Source organism: Camellia sinensis, chromosome 3 (assembly GCF_055761805.1).
Source record: "Camellia sinensis isolate YWXY chromosome 3, ASM5576180v1, whole genome shotgun sequence".
Taxonomy (NCBI): domain Eukaryota; kingdom Viridiplantae; phylum Streptophyta; class Magnoliopsida; order Ericales; family Theaceae; genus Camellia; species Camellia sinensis.
This window is the reverse complement of record NC_138963.1, coordinates 152,038,963-152,065,588: the sequence shown is the minus strand read 5'-3', so window position 1 is coordinate 152,065,588 and position 26,626 is coordinate 152,038,963. Positions and strand designations below refer to the sequence as shown.

The 26,626-nt window shown below is 35.5% G+C and overlaps 3 protein-coding genes across 8 annotated transcripts; 1 reads left to right on the top strand and 2 right to left on the bottom strand.

Annotated features, from left to right (window-relative positions):
• The first annotated feature begins 475 nt into the window (after window positions 1–475).
• LOC114303595 (uncharacterized) lies at window positions 476–12,157 on the top strand. 2 transcript variants are annotated; one of them, XM_028248733.2, is made up of 7 exons: window positions 486–717; window positions 1,332–2,625; window positions 3,497–3,637; window positions 3,782–4,022; window positions 6,415–6,497; window positions 9,778–9,835; window positions 11,759–12,157. In XM_028248733.2, exons 2-7 carry the CDS (start codon window positions 1,441–1,443, stop codon window positions 11,770–11,772), a joined length of 1,722 nt encoding a protein of 573 aa, XP_028104534.2. In that variant the 5' UTR covers window positions 486–717; window positions 1,332–1,440; the 3' UTR covers window positions 11,773–12,157. The 2 variants fall into 2 exon arrangements, with proteins under 2 accessions (XP_028104533.2, XP_028104534.2); XM_028248732.2 differs by lacking the exon at window positions 9,778–9,835 and having other exon boundaries at window positions 476–717.
• NDHM (subunit NDH-M of NAD(P)H:plastoquinone dehydrogenase complex) lies at window positions 10,157–15,944 on the bottom strand. 2 transcript variants are annotated; one of them, XM_028248734.2, is made up of 3 exons: window positions 13,827–15,944; window positions 12,066–12,247; window positions 10,157–10,671 (listed from the first exon to the last, which is right to left on the bottom strand). In XM_028248734.2, the coding sequence occupies exons 1-3, from the start codon at window positions 14,289–14,291 to the stop codon at window positions 10,566–10,568; spliced, it is 753 nt and encodes a 250-aa protein (XP_028104535.2). In that variant the 5' UTR covers window positions 14,292–15,944; the 3' UTR covers window positions 10,157–10,565. The 2 variants fall into 2 exon arrangements, with proteins under 2 accessions (XP_028104535.2, XP_028104537.2); XM_028248736.2 differs by having other exon boundaries at window positions 10,157–10,578.
• On the bottom strand, window positions 15,363–26,079 carry LOC114303593 (Zinc finger C-x8-C-x5-C-x3-H type family protein). 4 transcript variants are annotated; one of them, XM_028248729.2, is made up of 10 exons: window positions 20,923–26,079; window positions 19,486–19,714; window positions 19,225–19,375; window positions 18,963–19,098; window positions 18,566–18,640; window positions 17,263–17,353; window positions 16,806–17,076; window positions 16,665–16,707; window positions 16,490–16,593; window positions 15,363–16,056 (listed from the first exon to the last, which is right to left on the bottom strand). In XM_028248729.2, the coding sequence occupies exons 1-10, from the start codon at window positions 25,886–25,888 to the stop codon at window positions 15,577–15,579; spliced, it is 6,546 nt and encodes a 2,181-aa protein (XP_028104530.2). In that variant the 5' UTR covers window positions 25,889–26,079; the 3' UTR covers window positions 15,363–15,576. The 4 variants fall into 4 exon arrangements, with proteins under 4 accessions (XP_028104530.2, XP_028104532.2, XP_028104531.2 ...); XM_028248731.2 differs by having other exon boundaries at window positions 18,996–19,098; XM_028248730.2 differs by having other exon boundaries at window positions 19,486–19,681.
• Window positions 26,080–26,626: the final 547 nt, after the last annotated feature.

Here is a 26,626-nt window from a genome sequence, read left to right as displayed (position 1 = left end):
TTTGACTTTTTTTGTGAGAGAAGAATGTAATGATTATGGGTTAGATGTGATATTTTGTTTTTTGTAGCTAAAATAGCCTATTTTGTCTTTTGTGGCTAAAATAGTCAAAAAAGCCCCGTTTAGCTCTTGCCAAACGGAGCCTTAGAAGGTGTTGTTGGGTTTTCGTGGCCGACCATGAAACCCGCATAGATAGTATGAACCGTTGAATATGTAAGGCTTGTCAAATTTTTTATTTTTATTAAAATTTACATTGATTGGATATCAATAATCGCCTAATTAGATCACATTTGTATTAATAATTTTTTTAAAAAAATCATATATATGATTAATACAAATTTAATCTAATCAAGTGATTATTATAATAATTAAATGCTTAACGAATTGTACACATTAAATGATTTAAATTATCAATGCGAGTGCTGTAACGAGTCCACAAAAGCTTTATAGCACCTTCAAGTCAGATATAAACAAAAGAGATGCCATATTTATAAATTATCACATATTTTTTTTATTTTTCTACATATTATTTTAGTAAAAAATTAAAAAAAAAAAACTAAAATAATCAATTCTCATGAGTGAAAAACTAACAAGAGGATCACAGAGAATCCCAACACTTGTGTTCGAGAGGGACGAGGTGCCTGATGCCATGGGGAGTGGACTATACACCCCCTTCACAGACAGCGCGATTCTCTCTCCCACTCAATTCTCACTCTTCTGGTATGTCTCAATCTCTCTCTGCATATACATATACTTATCAAGAATTGAATGTATGCTTATACGAGTATGAATGTAGAACTTGTATCATCGATTGTTTGTGACTCTTCTTGCACCAATCTTCAACCCTTCTTACATTTTTTTTTATCAAATTTAATTTTGATGAAAAAAAATGCTAAAATCTGCTCTAACCATTTTATCAAGTCAAATGGATCGGCAATTTTTTCACCAAATCAAGAACTAAATCCTTCACTAAATTCCCAACATTCATATTTTTTCTCAGATTTGATGAAATTTTAATCAGAGTAAGGATTGGAGTTGGGTTTTCTTTAATCAAAAATGGTCAAAACAAGTTTTTTTTTTTTGGTTGATAAATTTGGAAAATTTTAATAAGATTTTATGAAAAAAAGGGTAAAGTTGCTTTCTTACCGTTCGGATGTCATGCAAATTGGGTTTTAGCAAACAGTTGAAGATCTTTCTTTTTTTTATTATTTTATTTTAAATTTAAATTATATATCTTGATACGTGCAACTTCGGAAATGCCTATTTTTGAGTTTATTGCTTGATTTTTTTGTTATCTAACCTTAAATTTATTTATTTTTTGCCTCTTCTACCAGAAAGATTTTTTCTGTCCATCAAGTTTATAGTGTGGATTGGTTAAGGGGTGAAAATAGGGAGACAAGGTTTCATTAATTAAGGTGCCTGATTTTGATTTGGTGGGCCAAAATGGGGAGCATTGGTGGGTCTGATTTTGATTTTGTGTATGATGAGAGATTGGCAAGGAAGTTGAAGAGAAAGCGGTTTGATTTCTGGGATGTTGATATTAATACTTGCAGTGACACATTGCGGAGGACCTCAAAAGTCAAGCGGTTGGATGATGGAATGAATAAGGATTACAAGAAATTTCTTAAGCATTTACCAGGAAATAGTGAATTAAGGCACTCTGTGAGAGAAGAGAGGGATGGTGGTGATGGTGATGGAATGGATGAGGATTACAAGGCATTTCTTTACAATTTATCAGGAAAGAGTGAATTTAGGCGCTCTGTGAGGGAAGAGAGGCCTGGAAAAAGTGAATTAAGGCACTCTGTGAGAGAAGAGAGGGATGATGGAGATGGTGATGGTGATGGAATGGATGAGGATTACAAGAGATTTCTTTACCATTTACCAGGTAATAGTGAATTTAGGCATTCTGTGAGAGAAGAGAGGGATGATGGTGATCGCAGTGATGAGGATGACCGTGCAGACCCTCAGTATAAGATGTTCTTGGAGAAGTTGAAAGAAGATGGAAAATCTTATGTGCTTGAAGTTGATATTAATATTAAAATGTCTTTACGTAGAAAGTATGAAGTAGAGGTTGATTTGGATGACGAGCGTGAGTTACCCACTCTGAGAAAATTGATGAAAGTTCCAGATACAATGATTATGGAAACGAAAAAAGACTTGAGGAATCTTTCAAGAAAAGACAATATAAAAACCCAAGACAATCCAATGTATGTTGTGAGCAAAGATATGTTGGATCCCTCAAACAATAAGACGAATGCCATAGGAATAGAAAGAAGGGATTTGCTGTTGGAGAAGGATTTGAACTCTGAACAAGTAAATCATGTTTCTAGTGAGACAAACAGAAATCATTTATTCAAGGTTGAATGTGAGCATGGAACGGAAGCTGATATAGTGATGGATGAAGACTACCAGACATTCCTGAATTTAAGCAAAGAGGAAGGTGATTGCATGATTCTTGCAAATCATTTTTTCAAGACTGAATGTGAGCAAGGAACCGAAACTAGTATAGTGATGGATGAAGACTATCAGACTTTACTGAATTTGAGCAAAGAGGAAGGTGATTGCACAGTTCTTGCAATGAAAGCCGGTGAACAGGTGACAATGGCAGATCCAGGAATTTTTATCAAGGTAGACCATTTCAGGCCCTATTTGGCTACAATTTTTTGTCACTTTTTGGCTATATAAAAATAAAAAACCAAATAATTTGTTTTCAGCTTATTTAGTCAGCAATTGAGAGAGGAGGGGGGGAAGGGAATTAACAAGATTCATCTATGTTGGGTAACTGCTAAAAAGTAACATTTTTTTCAATTTTTTTTTCTTTAGTGATTTTTTTTTTTCAATTTGTTTTTTTCTGCTTTTTAAGTCTTTCTAGTCTGGCAAGATATTAAAAGTAAAAAAAAATAAAAATTGAAAACTATCTTTTAAAAAAATAGTACTGACAAAAAATATTAAAAAAAACACATCAACTTATGTGGACTTTCCTAGTAATAAAAAGCTAGTTGTTTTAGCATTTGCCAAACACATTAGCTTTTTTAGCTACAACTTTATCTTTAAAAAGCAAAAAAGTACTGTCAAACCCAATCTCAAAAACTTATGCTTTTCAAATTCACAAATTTAAATTTCTTAAACATACCAAAAGTATTCTAATATATTGATAGGATTGTTCCAACAATAAACAAGTAGATTACAATTACTCTCGATGATATTTCATATTTTGAAATCATTTCATAGTATTTTTGTTATCAAACTATCATATACATCATTTTTAATGTATGTAATCAAATAATCATTCATCTACTGATCTCTTATTTGGTCATGCAATTTTTTTAGATGATAATAAAGCTATTGTTACAGTTATTAATATATAAGATTTAGTAGGTTATGGATTGGGTATTCAACAAAGTGGTATGAGCTAACTGGGTATTCAATGGAGTGCACTAGGGTGTTCAAAATAAAAAAAATTACACTGATTTACGTATGTATAATTTTTTTTTTGTAGGCCCGCCCGTGGGATGTGATATGTGAAGGACATAAAGTTGAAAGTTGTTCTGATTCCGAAGTATTTATGACATATAATGCTTCTGATCTTAATAAAGGAAACTTTAACCCATTTAAAACTTCAAAACAAATTGATTCATTTGTAAGTAACCTCCTCTATGGTGTAATTTTGATTTGTTTTCTTACATTTTTAGCAAAATACTCTAAATTAGGTAAGCTTGGAAGGGGGGGCTCCGGGGATTACCCTGGTTTGATAGATGGTTAATTTTTTTTTGCATTTGTAAAGATGCAAGAAGATGAGCTGCAGTTCCTTGGAAGTCTTGATACAGGCAATCATTCTGAGTTCAGAGATAAGCTCGTGGCTAAACTCAGAGAACCATATAACAACGAGGAATATGAAACACTTTGTCGACTTATAAATGGGCGGAAGCAGATGGATGGACGCCATAGAGATTTACGTGGACCTGCAGCATTAAAATCATACTTGAAGGATGAATGCAACTTGTCTTATCTTGATCGGCATATGAGTAAGTTGAATACCACATACAGGTTTTTCTGGTGATTGGAAGTGCTCTGATTTATTCTATTTTGAGTGACACTACACTTGTGGTATGGTGTAACAGTCACAAAACCACCAGATTAGAGAATATATACTTATGCAACTTCAGAGAAAGAACTGTATTTATTTGAAAATGTAGGTTTTATTCAATGTGTAATTTTATGATTATTTGTTGAACATGATGGACATCCATTCTTCCATAGTCAAAACTGTTAGCTAAAGTTGGGAATAGAGATATTCTTCATTGTTGCAAACTATATTTACGAACGTTCTTCTTATTTTATTTTATTTTTTTATTTCACTAACTGTTTCCGTGAAGCACCTGAATTTTTGGATTCCTAATCACCACAGTGGTGAGTAATTACCCAGTGTCAAATATTGCTTTTCTCAATAGCTTCTATGATTTTATTGTGTCATTGAAGTTCACATTCCTGTTTCTGGATAAGCATTCCATGTGTAATCTTGTAATGATCTGATATCTTGTGACCATTGTATGGTCATTCTTCTCTGAGTTTTTTTAGCCATTATAAGATAAGACAATGTGAAAATTTAATTCCATGAATGCTCATTAACTTTAAGTGGTGAGTTATTTTATTGTGACATCACATGGTTGCATCAGTGCCAAATATGATTAACAAAGTTACCTATCCTTTTTGCTTCTTTCATTTTTCTTTGATAAATGAGAAGATTTTATTGGCATAGCATGCAAGAGGGCATAATCATGTATGTAAAGCAATGAAGCATGGGTACATCAAAAAATATGCATACTTTGCATGGTACTTCTATATGCATACCGGATACATGAAACACGTGCTTCTTTTTTCTCTTAATTTTTATCGTATCTTAGAGGTACCTAGTATATATGCAAGCCGTATCTTAGCAGGACTAATATTTTCTTATATACAGAGGTGAAGTTAGTTTTATTAGATTTTTTTTTTCTATGCTTAGCTTAGCATGATTTTAAAATTAAGCCGTGGTTCGTAGGTATTTTAATATAATGACATTTAACTTTCATTTATACATTACTTTTGGCATGTAAATGTGGATTGTAGGTGGGATCTTAACCAACTAAACTATTTAACTAATTTTTGCATTATTTCAAATCAAAAATAAATACTTTTTAGTACTCCATTTTTTTAGATTTTACCATATCAACGTACCCTTATTGTTCCAATACCTTCCTGTACATGTGATTCCCATAAGTCAAATAACCAAGGTGGACATCTTTTGCTAAGCTTCAAAATTGGCAACTTTTCTCCATTGAGTGGAGACCTATTCTTTTCATTCCAAACCACCACCACAAATCAAAGTGGAGCTGCTTGCCACGTTGGCCTCACTGCATTTGTCACCAGTAACCCGCCTCAAGCCCAGAGGACAATGTTTCATTACTGAATTGGGCATGTCCAAACACAATTCAATCCAGTCACAACATGAGGATCCAAAATCAGGAACAAAGTAGCCCAAATTGGATCATATGTTTTGTCAAACTCACACATTTTATGCTTTAGTCATGGTCATATTTCAATCACTTTTTAGGCTTGACCATCCTGATCTATCCTCTAATCTTGTTTTTTTGGTGTTTGTGTAAATACAATTCTTTATGTGAATGTGTGTGATGTGCTAAACAACCATTGTGTTGCATTATTTAATGTTATGATTTTCCCCTTTTCAGTTTAGGTTTTGATATCTTTTTCAAAAGCCGAATGATAGCAGATTGCTTTATCAGGCCTAGTTTGGAAATTAAAAGCCTGTCTTTTAGCCCCAAAAAGTCTAACCTGTTTGGCATGGGCTTAGATGTTTGACCAAAAAAAGCCTTCAAAAATATGTTTGGATCCCTTGTCAAGATTTTAAAAAAAAAAAAAATTGGATCTTTTGTTATCTTCAAATGTTAAAAGATGTGACCTGAATATTGGTGATCATATGCTTACCACTTTGGGAGATTTATCCTTAGAGCTGAACTGAAAATTTGGCTTTGCCTCACGTTTTGATTGTTTGTTATTTATGTATCTATTTCACACCTGCCCATGACTGCTTTCGAACTTGGATTTATCACATTCATCTCTATTGTGATGATTTCTCTTTCCTTTCACTTAGTTTGTTGTCTTTTTCTCAATATCTTTCTTCATGTTTTTTTATATGGTAATCCTTGGTTTCCCTTGTATTTATTTTTTCTTCTTGGTTCATTATATATATCACATGCTTAACTACCAAAAACAATTTTTTTTTTTTCAGAAAGTAATGTTATATATTTCTTCAGCTATTCTTCCTTTCTTTCTCTTATATTTTACTAATTGAGTCGATTTTACTTTTTTGATGGCCTTTTTATTATTTATAATTTATTGATTTTTAAATCATGGCAGGTCTTAAAAGGAAGATTAATGCAGTCAAATTTGATCGACGCAAAGTATTGAATCTCTTGCGTGGGTTTTTCTTTTGGCTGGAGGTGAGTGTTTATCTACTGTAGCTTGTTTTGCGTTTGGTTGATTTGGCTATATTTGATTATCAATTAACTCATGATATAAGAGCAACTTCTTAACCGATGAATTGTTGTCGAGTATGGGATTATAAGCTCTGAAGACAAAGTTATCAGTATTTTGTAGTTCAAAAAGCACTGCCTTCAGTTACGTGCATAGAATCAGATTAATAAAGTTGTTTGTACATCAAAAATTACTAATTCTGAGTCTTTAGGGTGTAGTCTCCTTCCCTTTTTTGGTGGTAGTGCTTAGCCAGTACTCAGGAGGGTCTATTTTGTGTTTTTTACTTGAAATAGTACAAAATTTTGAAGTGTAAACAAGCTTCATCTTTTGTCAAATTAGTTCTTCAGTGGGATTGCTATATGAACTACAACTAAAGCTTCTTTGTTGACTAGAAAAAGTATGACTAAGCACTACATTCTGGCTGATGCAGCTTATATGAGTAGCTTATAGCGGGTGTTTGGGAAGTGGGTTTTTATGTAGGTTTTTTTAGTTGTAGAATTTTATTGGAGAAAATTTTTTTGGTGTTTGGGAAGATAGTTGGGTTTTTTTGTGGTTGGATGTGATGTTTGTGAGAGAAAAAGTAAAATGATTATGGGGTTGGGTGTGATATTTTGTTTGGATTTGTTTTTTTTGGTTTTGCAAAAAGTTTGTCTTATAGTGAAAAAAATCAAAAAAAACCCAACACACAAACTTCCCAAACACCACCTATGTTTGTTTATTTTTTTTAAATTTTTGAGAGTCTATGCCAGATTATTTAGTGTAACTTCTACTTATAGTTTATCAGGCAGAAATAGTTTAAATAAGCTAATAATTAAAAGTTATGAGGGGGGTGCCTTTGGCTTCTGGTTTCTGATCATCAACTTTCAACTTACAAAAAGTTGTACCAAACAGATCTATTATATATAGGGTAAATTATCAATAGATCTTAATAGTTAGATTTAATTCCCATTAAGTTCTATTGAAAAATAAGTCCTGGTAAAATTGTTGCTAAAAATAATTTTTTGTGACAATTCTTTGCATATATCATTAAAAATTGGTGATTTTTTTTTTTTTTGATCATGATTTTTATAAATTGTTGCTAAAACTTACAATTAGTGATATTTTTCTATGACGAATTTTTCAAACTACTGCTGAAAGTTAAAAATTAGTTATTTTTTGACCATTTTTTTAGAGTGATGCTAATTTCTTTGGACCTCCAAATTCTCATTCTTTTTTTTTTTTTTTATTACAATTATACCCTGAAGTAAAATTAAATTAAAGGACAATTTTTAAAGGAACAACCATCCACCAAATGAAAATAATTAGAATGACACTCTGCAATATTGTACATTCACCTCCATCCCCATCTATATATATTCCTTACCAGCCTAAACCCTAACCGGATTCTTCTTCATCACCATCCTAAACACACTTATTCATCTTCTATGAAAAATATTTAAAACCACCTAATCAATTAACATTTTATTTGATGGTTTCAAATGTGTTTGGTGTTCCAAATCAGTTAACGTTGTAAACAAACCTATTATAGACCCCAAGTTTCTATATTTGTGGTCGTTTTCACCATTCGTTGATACTTATAGAGCAATGGAGGACGATGACAACAACTCTGATGAGGTTGGCGTTGCATTGGTAAGTTCATCTATCTTGCATTTACGATTCTGAATCGTTTTCGGTTCGGTACTGATTTGTCGACTGGTAAGGTTCTGTTCAATAAATAGTGCGGAACAGAAACATTTAATTCAATAATACAGTGCTGAATAGAAACATTTTGTTCAGCATTGGAATTTTGAATGGTTCCATTTTGTAGGATTTTTTCCCTATTTCTATTTTTTTTTTTTTTTTGAGGTTTTTCCTCTAAAACCCCCTTGTATTGAGGGTTTTACCCCGAAATAAACAAATATATATATGTGTGTGTGTGTGTGTGTGTGTGTGTGTGTGTGTGTGATGGGAAGTTGAGGTTACTTGAGAGAAGTCAAAGAGATTTTTGACGAGATTTCCGACTGAGATACCATTATTCACGGTGACAAGGAGAAATAGACCATCGTTTATGAGAGAAGAAGAAGAGAGGGAAAGTCGATTCGTCTCTCAATTATTTGTTGTTCTCAATCGTCTCTCAATCGTTCATCGTTTGTTGAGAGAAGGAGAAGAGAGGGTGTGCAAGATTAGGTGGGTGTGCACTTGGGTGTGATGATATTATGAATATTGATAAAATTGGTATTAAGTGGAGTGTTCAAATAAATCTTATTAAAATTTAGAGTTTAGGATGTGGATTCAAAGAAATGAGAGTCCAAAGAAATTAGTTAGGTGCTAATAGTAGCCATCTTTTTTTAAACCGTCGCTAAAACTTATAATTAGTTACATTTTTTGTGACAAAATTTCCAATCTATCGCTGAAAATTAACAATTAGTAACGTTTTTTAGTAGTGTTTGATAACTAATGCCATTAATTCTCACAAAACCTATTGAACAATAAGTTCACCTATTAAAATCTATACATAAGTCCCCCTTATATGTATCAAATGATGATTCATGCTAAGAGGTTTTGTCGTGTTATTAGTCTTTTTAATAGATTGGAGTTCGACTGATCTAGTAAAACTATGATTTTATCTGATAAGACGATGATCTAGTTCAATAAAAAAAATCCTAATAATTAGTGATTCAATATCTAGATGGCAACACACATTTTTGCTCCATGTCAAGCTTTGTTATTGTAGAATTCAATGATGCTCATGCAAGATACCTACAGTTAATGACCATAGTGTATTGTTTATCCATTTAAAACTTAAAGCCAAGCCACTCTCTCCGCCTCCCTCTCTTCCCAGTCACAGGATTCTTACTAATGTTGACCCATTTGGTGGGTTGAAGGTTTCTCCACTTTTGCTCTCTTCCTCTTTCTCTCTTGATGACTAAATTTACCATTAAAAAAAAAATTTTAGTGTGGGTTTCTTTCTGTTTTTAAATCTCAAATAGTCTTGTAATCTTAACAAGGATAATCTGCTCGTGCCTTGACTACTGTTGGAGTGATATATTTTTTGATTTATTTAAGGGTAGTATCATAAAAAAAGTTCCATGCTTTAGATAATTTTATCACGGTATTAGGCCTTCTGATTCTGTGCATTTGCTACAATTCATGGTGAGGTTGTTCCTTTCATCACTCTTCTATCATTGCCTACATTATACTTAAAGTTTCCATATTAGTCTCCTTGTCACGTGCAACACTTAGTTCCTATTGTTTACTGTTTTATAGGGTTTCACCAAAAACTTTATCCTTGGGTATTTAATTTGTGTTGCAAATCTTGAACCAGGTTAGTTAGGTGCTTTTGAGATTGTTTGGCTCCTAAATATTCTTTTCAATTTTTTGTGCTGATATGTCAACTTAGTTTGTGAGATCATTTGGTGAATTTCTTCGCTTAATTTTTGGGCATTTTAGCTCTGAACTCATGAAGTTCTCCATTTGTATTATATTAGTTCATGTTTGTAAACCTAGGGCCACATTAATTTTACAGCCCGTCATCCACATCCTCTCCCAGAGTTATTCACTCTACTATTTTTATTTTGAACTAGATGCTGGCTTAACTCTCAAGTATGTTAACTAAGTTTTCAAAAATCTCAAGTAAATCACAATATACACCTCAAAAAATCATTGATTTATTGTCAATTGCTTTATTATCTACCGATTTATTGTCAATCATTGATTTATTGTCAATTGCGTTCTGAACCAATCCACTAGAAGCTTCAATGATCACACTGAAACAATGTAACTCAACTCCCCCATTTGTCTCTAGGGACCATCCTTTGAGGAAATATACGATGAATTCCTAATTTGCAAGGCCATGAGCCTTCTTCACATGCCAATTTACTGAGTAAAGTGAAGCTCCTTTCCTAAATTGGGATTCCATGCATTTATTGGCAATGACGTTGCTGAAGATTTTCTCCCTCCAACTGAACAATTGAGCCAGAGGCCTCCACCGCTTTGTCCACGACCTTCCCTGATCTCTCTGTTAATGCTCATTGGACTTAAATCTTTCGCATCTCCTATTCCTTACCCCTAAGGAAAAAAGAGAAAAAATGAATTTTTAATTGACATGTGAGCATGTCAATTTGTGAACAGTTAAAACTGGTGCACTGAAACTTTTTAAACCTGAAAGAAGACAAAAGAAAGAAAAGGAAAAAATTACTTAAGAAATTGATAGTAGAGATTTTTCTCATGGTGAGACATTACTAGTTTGTGACCATGGCAAGAGTATACTTTATTTTTATTACGAGTTTTTTTTAAAAAGGGCGGATTGGCCTGACAGTAATTTAGCATCCTTGGTGTGGGTTCAAGTCGTGGAAATAGTCTAGCAGAAATGGCGGTAAAAGACCAAGTAGATGTTGCCCTCCCCAAATTCTGCTTTAGCAAGAGTCTCATGCACTGAGTCACTCTTTTGATTTTTTAGATCTTGCTTTACAAATTTGAAGAAAAGGATTTGTGTGGTTCTGTGAGGTGTTGTTTGACGAGGGAAATGAAAATAAGAACAAAGGGTGTTCATGTGCCCCATGTGACTTATCTGCTTCAATTGTGAATTTGAAATCCTTCTCCACTCCACTAGAAATGTAACAGAGTTGAAGTGCAATGAAAGAAACGAAAAAAAGAAAAAGTGAGAATAGAATTCAAAAATAATCGGGTACAAAGGTTGTCCCATGCATGAGCTGACTTGGTGAAATTGTCTAAAATAATGATTTGTAAACCGTTGGAGGATAGAATTCGAAAGTAATGCATTGATAAAGTTCAGATGTTAGCACTCATAGTGTCTTAACTGGGAAAGTGAAACCAATAACAACAGTTCCATGAACTAAATAACAGCTCAAATTCATTTCCACCCCTCCCCCTCTGTTTATGTATGTGTGTGTGTTCACGCTCTCATATTATTTTTGGCTCATGTATGTTTCTAGCTTGTCAGCATTCTTCAGACAGCATAATGTGGAAATTACGAAGTTTATGACTAAATTTATTGAACAGAAAGGTGTTGCATCCATAAACAATGGGCTTGATGTTTCGCATTAAAAGAATTTAGGATGGGGCTGCTTGGGTATTTCATGATTTTGAATTTGCATGTTGACGCATGACCATTATAATTTATAGTAGCATATATAAGCATGAAAGTACATAAATTTTGATGGTTTGTTGCTTTCTTCCATTCAGCAGTAGCATTTTCTGATTATTTTATTGGTTTGTATTGTGCCAGAATTTGGCTTATGAAGATGCATTCCGTCCATGGTTAGACCCCTCATACTTGGAAGTGTTGCCAAGAAATCGCTAGAAGATTCTGCCTATGCTCTGAAGTCTGATATATTAGAGAAGGTTGTCTGACAATTTCTTCTGGTGTCATAGTGAAGTACTGCTTCGACTAAAGTTCTTTTTATCTATCTATCTATATATATATATATATATATATAATAGATGGGACAACTTGACTTTTTTTTTAAGACTTCTTTTTTTCTTTTTCTTTTTTTAAGAATATCAAAATGTTTTATTTTTGGTTCAGAACTTACTGCTTTACATCTTGGATTTGGTCATCCTTGTAAGTAAACCCAATTCTTGGTTTTCCCATGCTGAAGTTCAAGACTCTTGCATTCATGTTGTATTTGATATCCCCATCATATAGCAGCTTCCTTATGTAGTGCTCTATATCAGAACCAATCAACCGGAGTGTGTATTCTGTCAATGGGGCTCCCTGATTCAACAGACAATGTTTAAGTGTCTCAACAACTGTGAAATTAAGCATTGCAAAGGACAGGAAGTTGAAAATTTTCTGTTTTTTAGTAAAAGCAAATGAATATTTTGCAATGGCGCAACAGTGCCCTCCTTGCCTGCTTTTGTGAACTGTGCTATCGTGCCATAATGTCTTTTTGAAGTTCATATGCATTAGACTTATTTGCCAAAATGTCTGAAGGACACCATGAAAATTGTACCGGAGATATCATTTTAATCTCAGGCAACAACAATAGGTGGTGCTATATGGATGCAACAGGGATCCTGGTTGCTTGTTACTTGGCCCTCCTCCCTATCCTCTCTGTTCCAAGCCACCTTGTGTCTATCTAGCTTGATTGTGTGGTGGAGAGGGTCCTTGTGACGAGGACGGGAGATCTGGACAAAGGATCCCTGCCACGGTTTCTATTGCCCTAAATTACTGCCATTGTATGTCGGTTACATATAATTCATACAAAGGTATGAAAGTGGTTGGTGCTAGAATTCCAGTTGCAAGATCTGTTCCTACCTTCTCATACATCTTGGAAATAACAGTAATGCTAAGAACCAAGAGCCGAGAAATATCAAAAATAAATAAATAAAAAATGTATGGTTCTATATATTCAAATCCTGTACAGTGGGTGTGACTTACAATGTAGTATCATACATTGCTTTTCTTGATATTTTGTGTATGAGTTCTTAGTCGTAGCTTTACTGAATTAAACAGTACCTTTTTTTTACCTACCGAGTTTCAGGACCTTCACAGCCTATTTTGAGGGATTGATTTGAGTTCACAATCATATTGAGAATCAAATATATGATTTCAGTGAACCACCAAACTTTGTTTGGTTCATGTGTTTGAGAATTGAGATTCAAAAATTATTCGACATTGAAATATTTCTTGACTAGGGAGTTATTTGAGAAAACATACGTACAGTTTTAAGAACCTCAAATTTTTTGATTAATAAAATAAACTTATGTTGGAAAATTTTTTATAAAAAAAATGTTCTATATAAACAAGAAATTTTATAAAAAAAAAAAAAATTTTGCTATGAAAATAGCTGGATAAATTCAGGAGATTTTCAATATGTTGGAAATTTTGTTACTAGGTGAGGTTAATGAAGAGAGAGAGAGAGAGACAGAGAGAGAGACAGGGAGGGAGGGAGGGAGAGAGAGTATAAAAGATTGTTAGAAATTTTAGCTTTAAATGTCATTTCTCCTTCTCTGTTCCATGATTTACTCTATCATTATATTTTCTGAAAACATTATTTAAGAAAGAGGAAAAACAAAAAGAAAATTAATTTTCCTACTTTTTCTTTTCCTTTCTCTTTTCCCCTACTAAATCCAAGTTCCAAACACTGGAAAGAAATTTTTGAGTTCGTTCCAGTTTTTCCCTTGGTAGATAGTTACTTCATTACTAGAAGTTGTGATAAGAACCTTTTTGGCTTCTGTTTACTAATTATTCGCTTTTATCACTTTGTTTCAAAACCATGAAAATCAACACCACCTCTAGAATATTGTGTTCTTAAGATTAAAAACATGAAAAAAAAGAAAAAAAAAATTACCTCATAGTGATCAACAAGCTCTTGGAAGTAACCATAGACCATGTTGCAAGTTTCAGGAGTCCACTCAAACTCATTGGTTGGATCAAGGATAAGGGTGAGTTTATCCATCTGAGTCTGATCAAATGCATAGGTCTCAGGATCGATATAGGCGGCGTAGATCCTGACGTGGCGCGTGGCACTGCTCAGCCACTGTCCTCCGTACTCTCTGCTCAAGTTCTTGCTCTTCACATTCAACTGTGGCTCAACTGGCCTTGGTTCCTTGTAATATGATGTTGTTTCTTGTTGCTTCGCTTCTTGTTCTTCTTTTTCTACTTTTGCTTCCTTTGGTTCTTGAATTTCTGTTTCTTGTTGTTGTTGAGCTGAGATTGAGAACATGGTTCTCTTTTTGAGGTTCATTTTGGTCCCACCTGACCAGCCTAACATGGAGAACTTTGTTAGAGCCATATAAGAGGAAGTTGCAGCCATGGTTCAATCTAGATTGCTGTTGGGTTTTGTGGGTATGAAGATTTGCTTGTAGTCTGTCTTATGGAATGGAAGGGAATGGATTTTAGAGACTCTTTTTTTTATGTGGATAAGATTTGTTATTCTTATCAGAGGGGGGAGTCAGAGTGTGTATGGATGTGTGGTTGAGAAGAAAGAAAATTGCTTGCCTGGTACATTTGATACACTGTTGAAGGCTTTTTCTTTTGTCCTTTCGTCTTTTTTTTTTTTACTTACTAATTCTGGGAATCAAAATTGATATAAGAGTTTAATAAACAAAAAGATTAGAAATGAATGAATTAGTGTGTTTTAGTTTCCTTGTTAACCCATTATTACTATTTGAAGTCCTACTTCCAAATTCATACATTAACATGTAAGTTCATACATTAACATGTAAGTGTCCCACTATCTCCAAAATGTGTTCATTAATGTTGTGTTTAATGTTGTGTTTGGTTGGAAGATTTGAGGAAGAATTTGGAAAGGGAAAAGGAAAAGTTAGGTGAAATATGAATAAAATATACTTACATTTCATATAGTTTCACACACCTTCTAAATCCCTCCTCAAATCCCCCAATCAAACACACCATAAGTGATATGACTATTGTATTTTTACTTTTTGGTAATTTTGAGGAAATTGTCTCAGTATTATTAGAGATTACAAAGGCCACCTGCTGCTCATTCTTCTTATTTGTTGACATGTGTCCCGCATTAATTAATAATTACAGAAAGATAAGATTGTAATTTACCACAACTCCACTTCTTTGTTGACCCACTCACTAGATCAATATTCATGAACATGGTGTCAACAAAATTGTATCAAAATTGCATAAAATTACAGAAAGACCAGTTATTTTCAGAGAATTGTATCAGAAAGACGGATGACAATGGCAATCCAAGAGGAGAATTTATTTTCACAGATCTAGTTCAATAACTTCATTTCAACAACGATAACAATAATATATAATGATAAATTCTTTTCAACCTAGATAGTTGCCGCATCCGGGTGAATCAAAGGATTGGTATGGAAAAGCATACTCTACAATAAAATAATACAACTGATGGGAAAATCAAATTTTCATTGCTCAATTTCTTCAAACTATACAAACTGTTTCTCTTCTCTTTTTTTTTTTCCTTTTTTCTTTCTTTCTTACTCTTTTCCCGCCTAAAATCATCTGAGCATTCCTACAACAGTAGCGTACACTATCAATAAGACATCAAAATTGATCTGCACCTGCAGAAAAAAGAAGATTATACCTAGTACTCCAACGCCTTATCTACTACTAGATTCCACGGAAACATTGCCAGCAGTCTTCAATGATTCTGTCATCATTCTCCTATTCACTACATAAGTGGGCTTAATCAGCTCATCAACATCTAACAGTATATCTGTCAGCTCACCTTCAAACATGGTCGTTTGATCACTAGATGGATCATTAATTTCTCCAACCTCTTCATCACATAAACCTAGATCGATATAATCAGAAAATCTTCCTTCTTGATAGAAAACGTTGTCATCATCCTCTGCAGAGTGCTTTTCTGACACCGCTGTTCTGTACTCAGAAGAAACATCAATATTCCTATTCCTGGAACCAAAGTAACGACCTCGAGCATTTTTCTGTTCTCCAGAAGATGGTTTCCTTTTCTTTCCCTTGTTCCGGTTTTTGGGATGGTGAAGCTTGCATTTGGAACCTTGAGTACAAATTCCTGTTGCTTCGAAAATGGGGCAGACGTAGCTGTGCTTCTTTCGACACTGCAAGTTGAGAGATTGTGATCCGTTTACTTGTTTCAAGCTAAGTGGGTTGTGTGCATGTGATGGGGGGTCAACAACTTTGTACTCATCTAAAAAACAGTATAATATTTACAGTGATCAAACACCATTAGCAGGGAAGGGCTATGAATTGAATCAGCCCATAATTTAGACCAACCCAAAGAAATGAAGTAAATCACAGTCCTAAACTTAGCACCATGCCAGCTTCTGTTAGTTAAATGGACACAAAACAGTTAAAAATGACAGCTAAAACCAACCTAATAGTAGTTTTTTAGAATAGTAACCAGGTACAACTAAATGAAGTGCAAACAATAGTTAATTTTGTCCCCACAGCTTGATTTAAAATTTTCTAGTTTCTTTTCCCATGAAAGAAAATAATTTTGAGTGAAATATAACGACCAAATTCTAGAAATACCTCATTTCCATCGGCACAATAGCCCCTCAGAAAACCTTCACAAATAGAGGCATTTGCCTTCACATTTACATGTCTATAAGGGCAACTCTCATTGGTACATAATCCTGCCAGAAAATGAGTCAGAATTTTGTGTTTGTGCGAAATTGTACAAAACATAATAAACCACCAAACACACCTTGAAGAAAATAAGAACAATCCTGCATTCTTTCAGGAATGACCTGCATGTGAAAAAGCAATCAAGATAAAATGAAAACTGATAAGATAAAAGATACTGAATCAAACATATCAAATTGTGTCTATCAGTTAAGTGATACACCTTATGGGTCAATTTGCAGTTGGGATCAGAACATGAACCCTTTAAAAATTTTGTGCAAACCGCAATTTTAGAGGGATCATGAATATAAGGACATTTTCCATCATCCTTGTTGCATTTCCCAAACCTTGTGAAAAACTGACAGTACTTGCTCTTTCTAGCCAACCGCAGTCTGGCAGTATGCAAACTCCATCTAACTTTCTCACTTGCCAAAATTCTTGTTCGTTTTTTCGGATCTCGAATCAGTTGGTTACCATTGCCAATTCGAACATACCTGCCAGCAGTGGAATACATTTATATGAAACCAAATTCCATGTTGTAGACAATAAAAGCAACAGTTTAAGGTTCTCTAGTTCTTTTTAGTGTTTTTTTTTTTTTCCTTGATCATCATTGTCAATGAACAATCTTCAGGATTATTATAGAAGGATTCAAAGTAGATCATCAATATAATTCAACATACTCATCATTGCCAATCAGTAATCTCTTTGGAACAGAAGATTTCTCTAAATCCTTCCCAGATTGAAGAGCGACTGAGTCTGATAATTCCTCATCTACACAGAGCATGAAGAGGAATTTATAAGGCAAAATTCTAGATAGAAAAGAAACATCCAAATAACATCATTCATAAATAATAAACAAGTGTATGCTGAGATCAACAACTATGTTAGAGAAATTGTGGATCAAAGGAATTTACTTAGTTAAAGGACCAATTTCAAGGTATACATCATTCACCTCTCCACGTTATTTCCGTTCTCTATTTTCTTATTATTTTTCAGCTTATAATAAATTAAATCAGAAGCTGCCTTAAAGATATCGAGCAAGCCCAGGGGAAGACATAGAGACTTTCAAGCTTAAGCATCCCTGTTGCGCCATAAATATCGTTTTTGTAAAAACATAAAAAGTTGACATCGAAACATAATAGGCTATTTCCGAAAAGTAGTTATGGAACCATTTTCCCAGGATATAACTAGCAGACTCCTTATGACTTCAAATTAAAAGCAATATATAGAAACTAATTCACATCAAACTTCTAGGCAAGTCTTCCGGTGGGGGGGAGGAAAGCAAAAGGGAAATAGCACAAAAGGAAAAATGGGTTTGGAAAATAGCATTTTATGAATCATAACACCAGTTGCAGCTCTTCAGAATACTGAATTTCACAAACCAGCCTCCTGAAAGAGAAAGAGGTAGAATGCCAACTTAAGTTGATCAAGTTCATCGAAGCTATAATTGTAAACCTTTGAAAAGATGATTCTCTCCACAGTAAGCCACTTAATACTGCACTGCGATGACAATAAACGAATTCCTGGAATCAATAAATTCATTGTTGCAAAACGGTTACTACATTTGTGTTCCTACTTCTATTAGATGAAAAGGTAACAGAAATTAAGCAAGGAACGAGGGGCAGTACAGAAACTAATTGCTTTGAGATCCTTCCCCTACCACATGTTGCATTGATGTCCACTTTCTACAACTCTGTTTGTAGTTACATTTAACAATCTAACTACTGGTAAAATGAGTACATAAGATGAAAGCAACAGAAATATGCAGAATCTATTCTAAAACAAATCATTAGTATTGGGGAGTTTTGTAGCTACTGGCATCTAAAATCTGAAATGACAGATATTCAAGCTCTGTCAGCGCCTACCTCAGAGACACAGCATAACAGGGATGGACTTCTTTTTTTTTGACTAAGCAAGGATGGATTAGAAAGGATAAAATTATAATGCACATCTCAAACACAAAGAAATGAATGATGAGGGTACCTGAAAGCCTCTGAAGTGTCCGCCTCGTCGGATCCATTTTGTATCGAAAAGAACCAACACGGAATATACGCTCTCCTGCAACATAGCTAGATAGTTTAGAAAGTTATAGTACTATTATAATCACCAGAGCATTCTTTTCAAAAAGATATTTACACCACCATACAGAAGGTGCAATCAGACGCATATAGTATTGATTTATCATTACAATTTTATTTTGATAGTACTCGTTTTATAAATGAATAAAAAAAATTCAGCTTCAATAATGTCATTGGAGCATCTTTCTCAAAACCACTGACATATATAGATGATGCATATAACAATCATTTTATCAAAACAATCAAATTCAGTAATACTCAAAAAAATGTATCTGCCACACCAGGACAGTTGATTGGCCTACCTGGGCGCAGCTCTATACTATGAACTGACTTACGGGAAGAATGATTTCTATTCTTTGTCCCAGCAGTAGTAACAGCACCAGCACCATTCTGTTCTCTCTTCTTCTTCGCTACTGCAGCAACAGCTAGTGTAGCTTCCTATGAAAAAGCAGAGTCAAGATTAATTAAGCAAATTAAAATCAATTTCTTCTCAGTTGTGAACCAAATTAGTTCAAATTTTAATCAAGTAAAAGGTGTTTTCCAGAATAATACTGCCACACTAACCTCATTTGCTCTTTTTGAGTTCTTTTCAATGGATTTTGACCACTTCAAACTAGACCCACCAACACTCAAAACCTTGGATATTCGAAGAGAAAATCCCCGGGTAGACCTTGTGTAAACAGTCTCCCTTTTTCTCGACAGCAGCAATTCCCGACTGAAGATACATAATCATCCATTATTTTCTTAGGTCTTACATGTAGAAATAACATAAAAGCATGGAACCAGCAGCAAAAACAGAGAGAACAGCACTAAATGCCAAGGTACCTGATTGTAGATAAGGAACTATTATTGGAAATAGATGCTGAACTATGCATTAAACTTCTCCAGTGTGTAGCTCTTTTCCATGGAAATAGGTGCGGCAACATCTGGCGTAGTGATGCATTCTCTTTCTTCAATGACTGTGCATCACGTAGTGTCCACACCAGAGAGAATTTTGAAGGTTTATATGACTTTGCCAAACCTGTAAATGTTAACTGTCCTAAGTCTTGCCTACCTATTGATTGTGTCCAATGGAACTGAACAATTATTTACAGCATAAATATATTCCTTTTAGTTGAAAAGAACGATATGGAGGACAAGAAGCCTAAATCTGACACAGTTAATTCGCAAGAAAGCACAGGCATTGGAATAAAAATATGCTCCAAATAATGATAATATTAGGTACAATTACACAAATAATAAAAGAATCATAATCGGCAGAAATCCACCAAAACAATAAGAAACTATCTACCAAAACAATAAGAAACTATGTGACCTCATCAGCAGCAGCAGGCTATCCAAGAAATTTTTTACAAAATTGAAAGATACAAAACAGACCAGCAAATATGTGCTTACTTTCAGACCCAAAGATTAATCACAAATACCAGAGGAGAAGAAGAGAAGTGAAGATAGAAGAATTTGAAAAGCAGGAAATGGAATCACAGTGACGTGTGAAAAAAGAAGAGATATATTTCAGTACAAGATAATTTTGCTCAGTGGATGATCAAAGGCACAATTCATTAATATTGACACTGAACCACAGACCCTAATACACATCTTGATAGCCTCTTTTTCACAAAATACCTTAAAAACTAAAAACTAAAACAGCAATTAACATGACGTTAAGATATCCAGTTTGTGATTAGACCAAATAACACATTCATAATGATTAAACAAACCAACCCATTCAAAAGTTAATTATACAATAATCCTCATATTACTTTCTTCAATTACCATAAACAAAATCTCTCTGTTTTCCAGAGGCCTTTTTTTTTTTTTTTTTTTTTTTGGTAGAACAAATCCCTGGAGAGTGATGACTGAAAACTCTATCTTCTCCCTCATATGAGTATGAAATGCAATAAGGAAGTCATTCTTTTGCTCGGCAGATAAAAAGAACGTGACCAGCAATGATAGCAAAAGGAGAATAGAGATAAGAAAGCTTCAACATATATCAAATCAACAGCAGACAAAAGATCCAGAGTTACATACTGAAAACAAACAAGACTTGGGACCTGTAGCCAACTTCTTTGAGGCAAAAAGCAGCATTTCATGTTAAAGATTTAAATTGAAAACAAGATGTTAAAAAAATCATTTCTATTTTCTATAATGCGTTTATAATTTACTTTTTTCACAAAGTATCAGATAGCCTTATAAATCAGTAAGCATCTATCCTTTTGAAAACAAAACTAAAAAACACTTGATGAATGAGTTTTGAAAACGCACCTTTACCAGATCTCCTCCTACTAGAACTGCTTGCAATAACCCGAGGAGCCTTTTTCCACTCTGAGTTTAAAGAAACATCGGGCATGGCAAAATTTTGAGTGATTTCCAATGATTTCCTGATGAGTTGATTTTTTCTACTTTTGTAATAACCATCGGAGGGTAGGGCTTCAGTCTTGTCAACGTTCAGAACAGATAGATCACTAGAACTGGAAGCTGCAACCAACTGATTTGATTTTTTCTTCACATATACCATCTTTCTTGCTTTCATAGATTCCGAATTTCCATCATCTTGTACACTCTGGCTTTCAAAATTGTTGATTTGACCAGTTTGATTTTCATGAGTTCCAGAAGAATTTGGAGCATCCTCAGAAGGCTTTGACACATCTGTAATTTCTTTCAGCTTTAGAGGGTCTGACTCAGTGTTAGTGCAACCATAAGATGGAAGATCTGCCAATGATGAAGGTGCTCCATTTCCTGAAGAGAAGGTCGTACAATGAGATAATTTGGTGCTGCAGGGTAATGGTGGTGTTTTGGGCCTTTCAAGAGCAGCATTCAGCCCTGTTTGCAAGCTACTAGGTGTGTTTCTGGCGTCGACACTGCTCTTAACTCCCGTCCTGTTCTTCATGTCATCTATCTTTGAAGGATTCAACCGATAGATGGATGAACTCAAAGCATAGGAGAATTTAGGAGCTGCAGCAACTGAAGAAGGTTTTCTTACGATACTGTTGCCTTTACGAATGTAAGCATTCTGATCCTTTCCAATTTTTCTAGATGACTGCCCTTGTGGAGGAACAGAGTTCAGATAGGAATTCTTTGCCAGATGAGATGAAGCAGAGAGATTGCCAGTTCGATGCCAGGTTCGGGGTTTTGTTATGTGGCTTGATGGGGCTGTTTTCTTTGAAGATGAATAACCTGGAAAAACCCTAGGGACTGCTGAAGTCAGCTGGTTGTTTCTCATGTTAATTGCCCCACTCGTAGAATTCAAACCATGAGTTGTTTTTCTGGCTTCCTGGGTTTGGAACTTGGCATTAACTGAATGAACATTACCCACTGCATGACCTGACTTCTTGTTAATTGTCTGCAAAGATGTGTTTAAGGAATATGACGAAGAAAGACCTTCAAACACATGTTTCTCATCTTGTTCTCCAACATCCTCACAACTCTTTTCAATTGGTATTTGACCAAGTGATATTTTTGCATTGAACATCTGTGATCCTGTGACAATAGACTGTGCTTCTGGAGAGTCCATATTGGATAGTTTATCAGGCGCAAACTCCACCATTTCATCCAGCAAGTTGGTAGTAGAGATGCCCTTGCCATCTGCATATAAAGGCAGAGTGTTTGAGACAGAAGGTAAACCATCCTTCACCAGCAGATAACTCTCCCATTCCATATCAGTAACAGGTTGCCTCTGAGCTGTGTCTGAAGCCTGAGTTTCTGAAGGATCTCTCTGCTGAACAGTGTCTATGTGAAGCATTCCAGGCTCCTCAACATCCTTAGCAACAACTTCTTTTTCCCCTCTGCCTCCTCTTTCCATATCAAGAATGTCAATTTGATGGTTCATTGTGATCATAACCAAATCATCTTTTTCTTTCTGCTCAACTCCCAGTCCTGATGGGCAACAAGACTCCTGCTTAAGTTTTGAAACATTATCAGTAAATCCCTCTCCCACAAAACTTGTAGCATCAAATGAGGGTCGTGCCTCTGTATTTCCAATCAACACACTCGTAGACTCTGAACAAGCTGGAAATCTAGCAGAATGCACAGTATCAATGTTAGATTCCACAATTCTATTTTCTGATAGCATCAAATCCCCATCTGTATTTGAAGGCAGTTCCACATTGAACATAAAGGTACCACCACTCACAGGCTCCTCCTGGGTCTGAGGCAGCACTGGAGAAGGTGAAACTGGCACACATACTTTCCTCTTCTTTATATACTTGCGAGAAGTACCATGCACAATGCTATCCTTGTCTGTACAAGGTTGTGAGCCAACATCAAAGTTATCAGCACCAGAAACCACAACTTTCTCTTGTGCAAAATTAAGGTCCTTGTCAGAACAACTAAAGCTTGTATCTATAGGATATACAATGTTAACCATGTTCACAGGCATGTCACTAGTGCTTGGACTTGAAAAATCCAACTGAATATCCATATCTTTCCTCTTATTAGGTGCACCCCCCTTACCAAAACCAACATGCAGGTTGCCTCCCACTGACATCCTGGCTTTTGTAAGTCCTTCTGTGGGAGCATTCTCAGGCAATACAGTTGTACCTTCTGGACATGACTCCTTGCTACTATCATCAAGAGAACAAATCTCAGAAACAGGAATTTTCCATTGAGATTTACTTGGAAAATTGTCAGAACCCGAGGTGCTAGTTGCATAATGATTGAAGCAATATGGATCAAATACACCTTCACAGTTATTGGTTCCCTCTGCTTTTGACAAACCCACGATAGCATTACCTTCAACCAAGGGACTTGGAATTCCTTCTACTTCAACACTTTCTGGCAATAAAGTAGCCTCAGAACCAGCATCTACTGCAACACCTTCTGGCAATCCAGTAGCCTCATTAAACTTAGAACCAGCATCAATGTCAGAAACAGTAATTTTATGTTTCCCTCTAACAAGCTCATTGCCAGAACTTGAAGCATTTTGGACATCATAAAAAGTGCTATATAAATTTACGTGATCCTCATGAATTTTGATTTCCTCTGGACTTGACAAATTGGTATTAGCATTGCCTCCTACCGACAACTTAGCCTCTAAATATCCTTTTACAAGACCATTCTGAAGCAATGCAAGAGGTTCATTCCGACAAGATTGCTGGCTAATGTCACCCACCTGACCAATCCCAGTAAAAGTACTTCCATTCTGCAATTCAACAGGACTCTTGTCAGAATTCAAAATCATATGCAAATCAATTGATCTATCTGCAAGTTCAGTACCCTCATCAACTTTGGTTGTTTTCAGAGGACTTGATGAGCCCAAAAGATGGGTAGAGCTATTTCTCTTTCTCTTAGTATTACATACATGTGATCCACCAGAATTAATGTCAGTTCCGTCTTTCTCTGAAACTTTAGATTCATCTACTTTATTATGATCAAGCAATGCAGTTACTTCATTTGGAGAAGACTGCAAATCAACATTGCGTACCAGAACCATGCCAGCAGAGACAGTTTTCTCTTCTGAATGCATATCATCCTCACCAGGATGTGAGGCTGCGGGCAGACTGCTTTCGGATTTATCTGCTTTGACAGGCTCAACATTTTTCTCCGTTGCCTGTGACCTTGACACATGAGAAAGAGGGCTTACGACTTTCTTCTTCCTACTAGTCCTGAGTGAAGATGTTTCATCCGAGCCAACAGAATTACCACCTTTTTCTGAAACCGATTCTTTCAGTGTACTATTTCCAGATGTATCAATGGCTCCGCTGGAACAAGGTTGTGTACCAATAGCACACGCAGCTCCACCACCAGAATCCATAACATTCTCCCCCAACTGTTTTGAGTCCCTGTAAGAAATAGTTGGACAATCCAAAGCATACGTGGGGCTGTTCAATTCCACAGGACCATCACTGAGTTTGGTTAGTGGTGAATTTAAAAGGTCTATCTCTGGTGTTTTGAGTTTCCTAATCTTCCTATTTCTTGGTGTGAAATTCCTATCAGATTCAACTCCATGACTTGAAGAGGCCACAATAGCCTTGGCTACTAAAGCATTAGATTTAAAAGAAACATCAAGCTCCACTGGGCTACCCTCTCTATCTTCCTCGATCCTGTTATCGGAATAAACAAAAGGACCTCTACTTCTGAAGGTAGTAGAGTCTGAGTCATCATAACGAGTTGAAGAAAAACGCTGTTCATCATTTCTATTCCTATTATGAGATTTAACATATTGAATCCTAAGTAAAGCACTCTTCTTCTGTATTATTTTCTTCCTGGGACTGTGAAGAAATTCTTGGTTACCTTCTCTACTGGCCCTATAATTAAATTTACCAGAATCATAAATATGAGGCACTCGTCTGGAGGAAACAACTCGAAGACCATCACTATTATCAAATTCATTGTTTTCTGACAACACTGGAGCATCAGGCAACTCCCTAGCATGATCCCATCTCCTATATTCATCCTTATTACTCAGAAACCTATCACTATCTGATGATATCGAAGAACCATAACGGGACTCGTAATTTCCCAAATTAGACCCAAAATCTATGGAGGGATTGGAGTTAGAAACAACATGAGAATCAACAAATGCAAAACTTCTAGAAGATCCGCTAGAGTTAGATACATAATGATGATTGCGATTGTGACGATAATTCCTATCAAGATCAGTGCTTGGACTATGGTTTGGAGCCCATGAAAATTCTTCAGTACGATTGGGAGTAAACCCATCAATGAAATCCTCTCTAAACCTAAAACTACGTTGTAGATCATTCCTATGGGTATCAGAAGTTGGAAAGGGCGACACAGGGATTCGACTGTCAAAGGGCCGGTGGTGGTGGAGGCGATTTTCGGGAGGAACCCTAGGTGGATCGGGCCAGGAATTGTCGAATTCGGGGATGCGAAGACGGGGGCGATCGTGAACGAATGGGGATCGATCGAAAACCCTAGGGGGAGATCGGGGGGAGAAAATTGTAAGGTCGTCGTCAATAGGGCGGAGTTTGGGGTAAGTGAATTGGGAGTGGAGGGGATTGTAAGGCGGGGGAGGAGGTAGGGGGCGGTATGAGTGTGGTGAGGTTGGAATAGGTGGTGGTGGTGGTGGCGGCGGAGGAGGAGGAGGGAGGTGGTGGTGGTGGTGGTGGTGGTGGTGGTAGAAATCGGAGGGGTTTGGTGGAGGAGGAGGTGGATGGTGGGGAAGAGGGACATACCTGGGATGGTGGTTGTGGTGGTGGAGGAAGGGTGGTAGCTCCACCGTCTGCGGCGGCTGATGTTGATGCTTGAGGCTGCTGCGTGACGCACTCATTCTCTCTCTCTCTCTCTGTCTCTCTCTCTAGATCTTCTATTTTCTCTCTCTGCAATCTGGACTGGATGTCTAACTAAACTGGTGGTGGGCGGTTTTGTTTGAAAATAGGCGCAACCCCTGGCTGGCTGTTTAAAAATTGCAGCCACGAACTTCTGGATCAACACCTCATTATTGGGTAGTCTCTTTCCGATGTACTCAAAAAAATAAAATAAAATTATTAGGTAGTTTTAAAATAGTGCTTTGAAAATATATTATTTTAATAATATTTTGATTTTTTATAAAAAAAAAATATATAAAAAAATAAATAATGTGATTTGATAATTTATAGTGACTTTTTGACTAAACCATGTAATGGTCAAATGAGGCCTACTTGATGAAAAAAATGGTGTATTAATTATTTATGTGCCGTTTTGGAACCTTCCCAAAACGCAACGTTCTTGATCAATGTTGATTAACGCTGGAAGAGTTGAAAACGCTGAACCACCATTTGAGAAGAGTTGAAAAAGCAATACTCAAATTTACCAAATTACCCTCTAAAACATTTTAATTAATTAATTCAAAAAAACAAAAAGTAAGGATATTTTGGTCATTTTGGAGTGATGTGACATTTTTAAAAAATATTAAATCAAAAAACAAAAAAGCTAACTTTTTACCAACTTCCCAAATCACTTTCAAAAAAATCAAAAAACTTGGTAAAAAGTCAAAAGTCAGCTTTTTACTAACTTCCCAAAACACTCC

What these genes read in the sequence shown, in the direction of transcription:
- LOC114303595 (XM_028248732.2), top strand. Translation starts at nt 1,441, where the DNA reads ATGGGGAGCATTGGTGGGTCTGATTTTGATTTTGTGTATGATGAGAGA. An exon ending in ATCCAGGAATTTTTATCAAG is followed by an intron (nt 2,626 to 3,496) that starts GTAGACCATTTC and finishes TTTTTTTTGTAG; the next exon opens with GCCCGCCCGTGGGATGTGAT. An exon ending in CAAAACAAATTGATTCATTT is followed by an intron (nt 3,638 to 3,781) that starts GTAAGTAACCTC and finishes GCATTTGTAAAG; the next exon opens with ATGCAAGAAGATGAGCTGCA.
- NDHM (XM_028248734.2), bottom strand. Translation starts at nt 14,291, where the DNA reads ATGGCTGCAACTTCCTCTTATATGGCTCTAACAAAGTTCTCCATGTTA. An exon ending in AGCTTGTTGATCACTATGAG is followed by an intron (nt 12,248 to 13,826) that starts GTAATTTTTTTT and finishes CTGTTGAATCAG; the next exon opens with GGAGCCCCATTGACAGAATA. An exon ending in CAAATCCAAGATGTAAAGCA is followed by an intron (nt 10,672 to 12,065) that starts GTAAGTTCTGAA and finishes GTCTTCTTTCAG; the next exon opens with GTTTAAAAAGTTTCAGTGCA.
- LOC114303593 (XM_028248729.2), bottom strand. Translation starts at nt 25,888, where the DNA reads ATGAGTGCGTCACGCAGCAGCCTCAAGCATCAACATCAGCCGCCGCAG. An exon ending in AGTTCCTTATCTACAATCAG is followed by an intron (nt 19,376 to 19,485) that starts GTACCTTGGCAT and finishes ATGTATCTTCAG; the next exon opens with TCGGGAATTGCTGCTGTCGA. An exon ending in TTACTGATTGGCAATGATGA is followed by an intron (nt 17,077 to 17,262) that starts GTATGTTGAATT and finishes CACTGCTGGCAG; the next exon opens with GTATGTTCGAATTGGCAATG.